The following is an 11,556-nucleotide window of genomic DNA, read 5'->3' on the forward strand; positions in this document are numbered from 1 at the left end:
TATTACACTCACAATTTTCTTCGATGTTGATTTACAAACGATCTAGCTCTGGGAATACGTTTTTGTGTAGTTTTGTAGGAAAAAAAAAATAAAGTGCAATCATAACTTCTTATCTTATTCTACTCAAATAAATTCCATTGGCTTCTAAAAACAAATTCATTAAGGAAAAACTACAGGTTATCGCTGGCGAAAAAATAAGCTAAGGAAAACCCCGTTTTTGTGTTGTTGAACAAAATAAATTTTGAGTGTAATCGGATATTTTTTTTTACGACGAAAACCTCTATTTTTCAGACCCGTTTGCCTGTAAGTCAATATTCAAAGCGATGACATATAGTTTTTTCGACGTTAAATTGATTGTAAAACTCGAGTGAATATGTTTTAGTGAAAAATTTTTTTTCCGATAACACTTAAAATTAATTTTACCTGGAAAACCAAACGAAAAACGTATTTCTTAAGCTATTTTGTCTGTACATCAAAAGGCTGAAGGCTATGACATGTAGTTTTTTTTTCGACACGAAGTCAAGGGGTCAAGGGAATATTGTAGAGTAGAAAAAAAAAATTTGACTACACTTGAAATTGTTTTTACCGACAAAACAACATAAACAATTTATATCCCGAGTTTTTTCGTGTGTTAATATCAACTCAAGGCTATGACATGTAGTTTTTTCGGTATGAATTTACTTGTAGACGTCAAAGTCAATATGCAGAAATTGAAATTTTTGATTACACTCAAATTTTTTTTTAATCAAGCATTGTGATAAATCCTATTTTTTGGACCCGTTTGTCTGTAACTCAAAATTAAAAGCGATGTCATTTAGTTTTTTCGACATGAAATTGATTGTGAAAGTCAAATGAACATGTTTGAGTAAAAAAAAAATGAATTTATGATAACACTCAAAATTTATTTTACCCATAAAACCACACAAAAACGTAATTCCTGAGCTTTTTTGTCTGTAAATCAAAACTGAAGACAATAATATGTAGTTTTTAATCAACATAAATCTACTTGTAGAAGTCAAGTGAATGTGTTTGAGTAGAAAAAAATGACAACATTCAAAATTGTTTTTAACCACGCAGAGAATGACCAGCTATTTAAAATAATAAATATTAGTGTTGTTTTCAATAAACATTTTCAATTTGTTACAATTAAAAAATGCGTTGAAACAACAATTATTTTTATAATAAATCAACACAAATATTGTTGAAGTAATCTTAACAAGAAATTTGTTGAAACAATAAAAGAATAACTTTACTTCAAATGGAAGTTTTATTTGTTTCAATTTCTTTCATTATCGATTCAATCAATAATGCGTATAACATAAAAAATGGCCCGCCATTTTGGTTTTGATTGGAAATGGCGAGAATGTGCGCGGATATTACTAGTGCGTTGAATTAGACCAAAGTGCAACACGTGCAGGAAATTGATGTTTAAGGAATTCAGATCATCGATGTTTCATCACAGTTTCGGAGTATCCATAAACTATAATCTAAGCTATTTATGGTAATTTTTCGCCATTCTTTCTAAATTTTTGTTTACACTAAAGAATTTTCAATTATTGCAGTCAATTTCTACAAGAGCTGATGATTTCATCATATAACTTTGTCGCGGAGCGCATAAAGCTCATTCTCCAGTCAAACGGATTATGGAGCAAATTTCATATACTAACATAAAATGAAAATAAAGTAAGCTTCTACATGTGATTATCATAATTTAGTTCAAAAAAAGAAAAAAAAGAAGAGATTTCAGGGGACTGGGACCAACAAAAATGAGTTTTTATTTCAAACAAAAACATTTATCATATCAAAAAATATTGTTATTTGTTTTAAAAACGATGAATTTTAATTTAATGCTAAAAAATGGTTGTTTCAAATGAAAAAAAGTTGAATCAAAATTAGTTTTGTTGCACCACAATAAACCCAGCTGTCAAATTCAACAATAAATATTTTCAAACCAAATGACGAGATGTTATTGAAACAATGAAAGCCAATTATAAGCCGGCATATAATACAGATATATAGTTGTAATGATACAGAAAATATTTGATTTTAAAATTGTTTTCTCTGCGTGACCTAGACAACAACAAAAAAAAATTTCTTCTGGTTTTGTTTGCTTGTAATTAAAAACTGAAGGACTTGACTTGAAGTTTTTTTCGGCAAGCAATATCTTTGAACATGTTTGAGCAGAAATTGAAAATGTTTATTACACTCACAATTTTCTTCGATGTTGATTTACAAACGATCTAGCTCTGGGAATACGTTTTTGTGTAGTTTTGAAGGAAAAAAAAAAATAAAGTGCAATCATAACTTCTTATCTTATTCTACTCAAATAAATTCCATTGGCTTCTAAAAACAAATTCATTAAGGAAAAACTACAGGTTATCGCTGGCGAAAAAATAAGCTAAGGAAAAACCCGTTTTTGTGTTGTTGAACAAAATAAATTTTGAGTGTAATCGGATATTTTTTTTTTAATCAAACATGATCAAACTTGTTCAATTTAACCTTGAAAAATCTAAATATAATCACATTGAATTTTGAGTTACAGGCAAACGGGTCCAAAAACTATGGGTTTCCCTTATATTTCGGGTAATCAAAAATTTCATTTTCTGCTCAAAAATGTTCACTCGAATTCTACAAGTAAATTCATGCCAATAAAAACTACATGTCATAGCCTCGAGTTTTTATTTACAGACGAACAAAGTCGGGAAATAAATAATAAAAATTATTTTGAGTGTAGTAAAAAATTTATTTTTCTTCTCTACAGTTTTCACTTGAAGTTAATTTGTGTCGAAAAAACTACATGTCATAGCCTCCAATTTTAATTTACGGACAAAAAAGCTCAAGAAATACGTTTTTCGTGTGCTTTCTGGGTAAAATAAATTTTGAGTGTTAGGGGTCATGCACAAATTACGTCACGCTCCAAGGGGGGGGGGGAGTGGGTCGAGCCAAGCGTGACAAGCCATACAAAATTTTCGGAAGACTCATACAAAAAGTGTGACAAATTTTCAATTTCTGCTCAAAAATGTTCACTTGATTTCTACAAGTAAATTCAGGCCGAAAAAGCTACATGCCTTTAGTTTTTATTTGCAGACAAAAAAAAAAACTCGGGGAATTAGTTGTTTATGTTATTTTGTAGGTAAAAATAATGTTGAGTGTAGTCAAAAATTTATTTTTCTACTCTACAATATATACTTGATATCTGCAAGTAACTTCTTGTTGAAAAGTTACAGGCAAACGGGTTCAAAAAATAGGGGTTTTCGTAATGTTTTGGGTTAAATAAGTTTTGTGTATAATCAAAAATTTCAATTTCTGCTCAAACATGTTCACTACACTCAATCAAGCAAATTCATGTCGATGGCAACCAGCATCGCATTGAATGTTGCTTTATTGTTGAATTTGTGAAAAAAATGCGTTTAAAAAAAAAAAACTAGGTAGTGCCTTTTGCTTAATAACTTTAGGTAGACGCATCTATTTCAAAAACGCAAAGATGAATATCAATCTTAAATATTGTCCGGTTCTATTGCCGAAAATTGTTTGAAAATCGCTTCGAAAACTAGAAAGATATGCATGGTCAAAGTTGCACTTCCGACTCTCGGAGGGGGGTTGGGAGTACAGGTGTTAACGAACATCCCTCTCCCAGTTATTTTTGTGGAGATGCAGAGGTAAACACGGTCTCCAAATAGCAAAGGTTATACACTAACATTCCTTCCCCCAATTCCACCTGACTGCAAGGATGTGGTCGGTTATTGACCCTGTATAAATAGAGCCAGTGAATTATGCACACTGAAGAAGATTATGGAAAATCCCAGCGAACATCTAATTGATTCTTTATGCATCTTTACTGACTTCGGTCAATCACGGAATAGGATCCATTGTTATGTGTAGTCAGTCTAAGCTAAGCTAATCTAATACCTACTGAAAAACTTGTTACACTATTTGTGATATCTCTTCACATGGTGATCGAGAATTTTACTTTATAATGTTACTTAGCATTTAGTTTTCTCGTTCTCTGCTCTGAAATTCTATAATGTTATCGATATTTTTTCCTTTCCTTTCCACAGCGTCTCCCGCCACGACAAGAAGGAAAACAACCAACTTTCACCGGTGAAGAAGCGCGTCAAGGAGAACACCCCACCTCATCAGCAGCGGTACAACAGCAATCGGAACAATCACATGTGCCAGCAGTACCACGATGTCGGAGGGCCATCCTCTTCGTCGTCGTTCTATCACGGCAACAACAGCAGCAGTAGCAGCAGCAATCAACTGCAAATCCCACAGCAACAAATTCCGCCACAACCGCACCACCACCATTCATCCTCGTCTTCATCGTCTTCACAACAACCTCCGGCACAATCGCAGCTGCAACAGGCCAACAGTAGTAGCAGTGGAAATCACCACCACCATCACCACTATCAGCAGATCGATTCCGGATCGATGGGCGGTGGCAGCGGAAGTGGCTTGAGTGGATCGAACAATGTACAAATTCACCATTCTTCGTCTTCGTACGGAGGCAATGGAAGCAGCAGCAGCATGATGATGAACAGTGGTAGCATACATCATGGATCGAGCAGTGGTCACCATCATGGCAGTGGCAGTGGAAGTCACATACACCACAGTCACAGCAGTCACAACAGCAAACAGCAAACGATCACAATTCACGATACTCCTTCTCCCACGGCGGTTATTACCATTTCGGATAGCGAGGACGAGACAGCGGATGTTAAACAGTCGACTAGCAGTTCCAAATCGCAGCATCAATCCACAAGTATGTGTGGACCAAGCTCCAGTCAGCAGCACATTCGCGGTCATCCGTCGACAAATAGCAGTTCCTCGTCCTCAAATCAATGCCGTGCGAATATGGGAATGAGTGGAGTCGGTGGAAGCAGCAGCAGTTGTGGAATCAAACCCTCATCTTCATCGTCCAATATCCACCATTCGTCGTCGTCGTCTTCAGCATTGGCAGCATTGAATCAACAGCCTCCGCCGCCAAGTGGTAGCAGCTCTCATCATCACTCGCACTACCACTTGCAGCAAGTCCCACAGTCACACATGCAGCAGCAACAACAGCCCCAACAATCGCAGCATCATCCGAGCGTGATCAGCAGTGGCAGCCAGGCTGGTAGCAGTAGCATGTGCGGCGGAAGCAGTCAATCGGGATCGATATCAAGCAGACAGCGCAAAAGCACAGCGGTGGCGTCCACTTCGACAGCATGCGTGACCGTTGGCGACAGCGATGGGGAGAACGATCGGCGCAATACGCCTAAACACCAGAGTAAGTTGAATGTTTGTCAAATGGATTTCTATTAGGGCGATCCATAAGAATCAAACTACGAAACCTTAAATTACACCCCAAAAAATTTGTTCATTAGGACCCTCAGAAGCTACTGTAAAAGTTTGAGCGTAATCCGTTAACTCTAAGGGGAGGAGGATAGTTTGGTTCAGTAGGTCCACATGAAAAATTTTGAAGAGTGTCACTTGAGTTAGATTTTTTCTCATATAAAAATGGATCATCTTAATCCCTAGTCTTAACTAATCTTCGCATTTTTCTACATTACAGCGATAAAATATGAGCATCACGCAGGTCAGTCACAAAAGAAACGCCTGCTTGCGATGGCCCAAAACGAATGTCTGCTATCGTCGTCCACAAATCAGTTGCACGTGCCGAAGCAGGAACCAACGGAGTTCGTCGCGTACGAGTATCCTCAGGTGGATAAACGTTCGTCGTGGGCTCCACCGGGTTCCTCGTCGCACTACGGAGGTGGTCACAACAGCAGCAGCAGTGGTGGTCACAAGAGGGAATCGTCTGCATACATGCCATCGTCATCGTCCTCTTCTTCGTCGGTTAATCAGGGCAGCAGCAGTATGGGCGGAGGTCCTATGGGTGGCGGTTCATCACTTGGAGCAGCTCCTCCGCATGCTCATGCCAAAAACACACCAACCGGTGGCAGTGGTTCGTCGTGGGGGGCACCAGTCTACCGGCAGCATCAGCAAAGTTCCAACACACCGTTGGGAAGTTCACCGGGAGCGATGCTACAGCAGCAGGACATTTACGCGCAGGGAGACATTTACCGGCGGTCGGCGGTGTTTGTTTCGCAGGCACCGTACCAGACATACAATCGGGTGGTCCCACCGCCGGCGCACAACGCTTCCAGCCGACAGGTAAGATTGTGGCAAATATTAGATAGATGGTACTTTTAACATTGAAGTTTCGTTAAATTATTTTTTAAACTTCAAAAGAAAGCCGATAATTAATCGTTATATTTTCGGAAATGCAGTGAAAATTTTCGAAAATATTTGTTTTGCTCACGTTTTTTGCGTGATGTTCATTTTACCACCCACAGCTCGGGGAACTGGTTTTCGGTGTAATTTGCCATTCGGGGTAATGTGTCATTCGGGGTAATGGTTTTCGGGGTACTGGTTTTCGGGGAGATGGTTTTCGGGGTAATGGTATTCGGGGAAGTGTTATAGGACCCCTTACAGTGTTCTGTGAAATTTTCAACTTATTTTGTAATAATTATACTGGTGGCTCAAATACGACGTAAGTTTATATTAGGGGTATTCACTTAACAGCGTAAAACGCTGCGTAAATCACGATTATTTAATTATATTGAATCTTTCACAAAATTGCGTATACTGTACATGAAACATTTCGAACTGTCAAACATCTACACAAAATCGATCAAAGAATGCGTGCGTCGTCGTAACAACTATAATCAGAAGATAAATGAACAGAAACTTCCGCAACGGAGAATTATCTAAACTTTGATCAAAATGAGATTAGAAACTTTGGACATGGGCCAATTAATCATTTGATGGAAGCGTCTGGATAACAACTGTTCTAACCATCTAACCAAGAAATGATTCTCAAAGGTTTCGCATGTTTACAATTCGGTAATAAGGTCCATAATTTAAGCACTAAGCGAAGTCAGATCATTTGATGGAGCATTTTCTCCATAACTTTGAAACTATCGAAAGAGCTGCTATTGGGCAAGGTTTTCTGTAGTTCAGATTATTTGAGTATCTCTGATTACAGTCCAGATAAAATGACCTTTGCATGTTTTATATGAGCTACAACTATTGATTTATTAGAACGAAAAATGATTATACATGTTTTTATAATACAATTATTTAAGAGATATTAGAAATGCTTTTTTCACTCCCTGTAAAGAGTGGATTCAACAATGAACGGCTGCTCCGAGTTCTTTACTGGTAGTAGGTATACGGTTGGTGGAACGAAAACAGCTTCCGGTAACGGTTGTGTTGGTATCTTTGCACCAGCATGGAGCGGATCTTCGAGTCGTGGAACTGCTTTGTGTGCACACGACGATTATTGGAGGCTTTCACCGATTCGACCCTGACGATTTGGATGGAGTGGACTCCAGGAGGCGCTTGACTGAAACGATTACACCGGTGGTCTCCTTGAACTTGCGCAGCTGCCGCAAGAAGTACCAGAAACGGTATTTGGCCACGATCTGGTCCGGTGCCAAGATGAACAGCGGAGGGTTCCGTGCCTTCTCGGGCAGCAATAGTTTGTGCGTACCGTGAACGAAAATACAAAAAAATTCATAAAATATGAACTGAGTTCAAACAATGACAATTCTTGAAACGTTATTGGTTGGGTAACTAGATTATAAATTCGTCATTTGTCAACGATCACCGTCATAAAAGGAATTATTTCAATTGAAATATTTCTTTTACGAATAGCACACATAACCTTAGCTACGCAATTTTAAGTGAATACCCCTATTGAAATTGTTCCACACAAGCTAGTACTGTAATGTAATAATAACATGCTAATAAAAAAATACTAGCAAGCAAATTCATGAATATCTCTTCTCCCCCTGGAGAAAGATTGAATTGATCTCTTCAGCAACTTGTTTTATCATGGTTTGAAGAGTATGTTTTCACATGAACATCATTTATGCATTACCATCAAATAATATAACGCTTTTGAAAGAGGGCGGTAGAGGTCTCTAACATCAACATGGGAAAACGAAATCATTATCAGCATTATTAGCAGTTCAAAAAATGTAGCAATGAATCAGTGAACGCAGCTTTCCTCACAAAATTAAGTGCCCGTCTGTGAGTGAGATTTTGGTTCTCACTTGACCCTTAAAGAATAGCTGTTGATTAAAAGAAGAATAAATCTTTGATAACAAGAACACGAATTCAAATAAAAATCAAGCAGTAAATTGTATTCCATTAGCGGCTTCCAGGCTAGGACCGTTATTTAATATCATTGAGTAAAGTATATTTTGAAGTGTTCCCTACTTCGTCATATAGAGGAGGAGTTTTCTACTTCCGAATCCTTAGATTCTTTTTATCATATACATTAGCGTCAATTTGATAGACAAGGACCTCCAACGAACAAGAGAAAACGTGCTTAACCTCAACTTATTATTAAAAAAATGATTTGTCCATAGATTTGTCGCATCTTTATTTTGAAGTTTTCGGGGCAAGATAATTCGGGGTTATGGTCCTTTCGGGGAAATGGTATTCGGGGTACAGACTATTCGGGGCAATGGATTTCGGGGCATTGGTTTTCGGAGTACTTGACCGTTCGGGGTATTGACTTTCGGGGTGATGGTTTTCGGGGTAATGGTATTCGGGGAAGTGTTATAGGATCCTGTAAGGATGGTAAAAAAGGTATGGAAGTTTGAATTTATAAACTTTTTTAAAAATTTGCCCTGCGATGTTGATGACAAGTTTGATTTCTGATTTCTTACTCATAACAAATCTTTTACTTTCCCCAGGTTCTTCCGACGCATCCGCTGCCGGCGCACATCCAATTCCCGACGCAGTACAGCCAGTTCGGGCCACTCAGTCCGGCTCAGATTGCCAACAAACACTTCTGGTTCAACGAATAGAGATCGACGGTGTAAAAGGGACGGGGGTTATCGACACAGATGGGATCGCTTTTAGTCGCGCGTAGAACATATAGGTATTGGCTTCGCAACAATTGTCGGAAATACGGATTTTTCCAGGATGAGACGAAACACGTTTATTTTTCTTTTCTCTTTTAATAGTCATCATGTCTTAATGAATTGCCTTAACGGATATGGATGCAAGAAATGCTAGAAGGGAACGTCTCATCAATAGTCGTTAGGATTTATTTGTATGATTTTTCTTCGCTTGCGTACAAATGAAACTAGGAATCGTACATGTGTAAAAACAATATGGCAAGATGGCATAAGTAGATGTTTAGTTTGGCGAAAATTCGCAGTTACAGTATAAATTTTGTTCTACAGAAAGAGGAAATTTACGTTTCGCGCAATAGAGTTTATATTCCACCTCACTCATACACTCATATTATTACAATTTCACAGATAGGCCGGAGAAAGGATCCGTGCATACACTAGTAAACGGGAAATGGGAAAGTTTTTGTCTTAAAGTGTCTCAACTTAGATTTAGCGTTTATGATAGAAAGAGGATTTGGTGTTCCCAATTTTGGGAGATTTAGTGAGAAGGGAAGACTTTTTAGGCACGCATAGGAGCGAGAAAGAGATCGAGGGAGGGCAAAACTGTGCTGAATGTGATTATTTTATCTACTACTCTAGATATAGTCGAGATATAGTCGTTTAACGTTTCTAATATTTTTTTGCTTTAACGCGAGCATGAGAGTCACTGTAAAAATAAATATAATATCTATTCAGACCATCGCAAAACAGAAAACAAATTACATACAAATACACACAAGTAACAGACGCTGCAAACATAATCAATACTGTACATTTAAAGATCTCACATATTAATCCTATCTGAGTGCGTCCCACCATCATGTTTTGTTTTACGTTGAGGAAAATGATTATCATCGTGTTTACTATCTGTAACTGCTATCTAAAACTTTGAAAAAGCGCCCCCAAAAGGCGAACTGTGTTTTTTGTTTTGCGTGTGCGAGGAATGTTCGTTTTTAAACCTTCGATGTCCCATTTAGGGGTTGGACGCGACCGACGGAATGTCGGCCATAATGTACCTACGAACGCAGCAAAGTATGTCCTATTGCTAGACGAAACGAAGCGGAGCTAAACGCGGCTCAAACGACAGTGTGTGATTAGGTCTTGTTGTTTTTTTGTACATAGTCTTGTATTTGGTAGTGTTATCTAGATGTGGGATAGAGGTAGGAGTGTACACACAATATAAACCGAGCAAAATGGAAATACTGAAAACAATAATATATTTTTGTGCATATTTTATATTTATATATATCTGTAGTCGTAACACACTCACAGTAAATGGAACTAGGAAAAGAAAGGCAACCACGAAGAATCCGTCAATGTTTGAGGAAATACAAGTAGGAAATTTTTTGTAACGACTTTGATTTGATCTTTTGAGAGCATTTTATGTTCGAGAACGAAAGAAAAAAGAAAAAAGTGTAAAAATGGTGTTGTAGTAGCGAATCAAATGGCCGATTAGATAACATATTGATTTAAATGTTTTTTTTTTTTTTGTGGAAATGCTTTGCTTCGCTGTTTTTTTGTCGAATATTTCATTTTTCTCTTGTTTTACTATCATGATAAATTGCAATCCTATCAAATGTTTAAAGGGTCCCTCCTCTCAAAAGATTCATGTTCTGGGTGGGACAATGTTGTTCCAAATGTCTCTTATTAATCTAGACCGAATTGGCATAGTCGAGGAAATTCAAAGAAAAACAACAAAAATTATGGTTTAAATGCAAGTGACTTGTACTATAAAATGTTATCTTCCATGTTACGTCGATAATTAATGTTAACATCAACTTGCAAATTATTTCAGAAACTTCTTGGAAAACCATGTTTTTCTACGTGGTCACCAACCATATGGGGCATTATGAGCCACCCTACGGGGCAGTATAAGCCACCTCATTCAATCGAATGATTTTTATTTAAAACAGTATAGAGACGAGTTAGCTGTGAAGAGTACATTATTGGAAAGGAAATTGTATTAGCTTTGCTTGAAATTATTGGTTCTAGCGGCTTATATTTTAAAGATACATAATACATAGTCAGACAGACCATGTTATACTAGTACTAAATTGTGATACTTGGTTCAACGTATTTTCTAGCAAAGTGTTCCACTTGTAATGGTGCATAAAGATGACTGTGCAGTAAAAAAATAATGTAGTATATTTACGCAATGCATTTTTATGTTCAAAACATCGTTTGTTATGCTCAAATCTAGGTGGCTCATTTTGCCCCGCCCTTTCATCTTGAACATAATATATTGTTTTTTCAATAATTTTGTTTACGAACAAATCTAATTTCGCTCACGAACTGTACATTATGATCAGAAGTTTCAATGGATTGGTAAAATTTACCAGAATTATAAATATAATTGTCTTATAGGCTAAATTGAAAACTGCCAAAATTATAAGCTTTTCATGACGAAGGACGAATTTGTACATTTTTGTAAATATCTTGAGTGTTCAAACGAATATTCTTACTGTTTTTATTGTGGTGGCTATTTGAGGCATCCTTTAGCAGATCATAATGACACTAGACACTAAAACACTCCCAGTGAACATTTTGGTTGGTATAACTTTTGCTGTACATCATTCTATACGAATCAATTCAATCGTATAGA

General features: G+C 37.2%; 1 protein-coding gene across 10 annotated transcripts in view; it reads left to right on the forward strand.

Moving 5' to 3' along the window:
- LOC5578843 (homeodomain-interacting protein kinase 2) overlaps positions 1-10,979 on the forward strand; it is a 312,570-nt gene extending 301,591 nt beyond the window's left edge. For all 10 annotated transcript variants that reach the window (XM_021843605.1, XM_021843610.1, XM_021843613.1 and 7 more), the window contains 3 exons: positions 4,059-5,269; positions 5,555-6,156; positions 8,751-10,979. In XM_021843605.1, the coding sequence (XP_021699297.1) occupies positions 4,059-5,269; positions 5,555-6,156; positions 8,751-8,864 (1,927 nt within the window). In that variant the 3' untranslated portion in view covers positions 8,865-10,979. The remainder of the gene's footprint in view (positions 1-4,058; positions 5,270-5,554; positions 6,157-8,750) is intronic.
- The last annotated feature ends 577 nt before the right edge of the window (positions 10,980-11,556 follow it).

This window comes from Aedes aegypti, chromosome 2 (assembly GCF_002204515.2).
Source record: "Aedes aegypti strain LVP_AGWG chromosome 2, AaegL5.0 Primary Assembly, whole genome shotgun sequence".
Classification (NCBI taxonomy): Eukaryota; Metazoa; Arthropoda; class Insecta; order Diptera; family Culicidae; genus Aedes; species Aedes aegypti.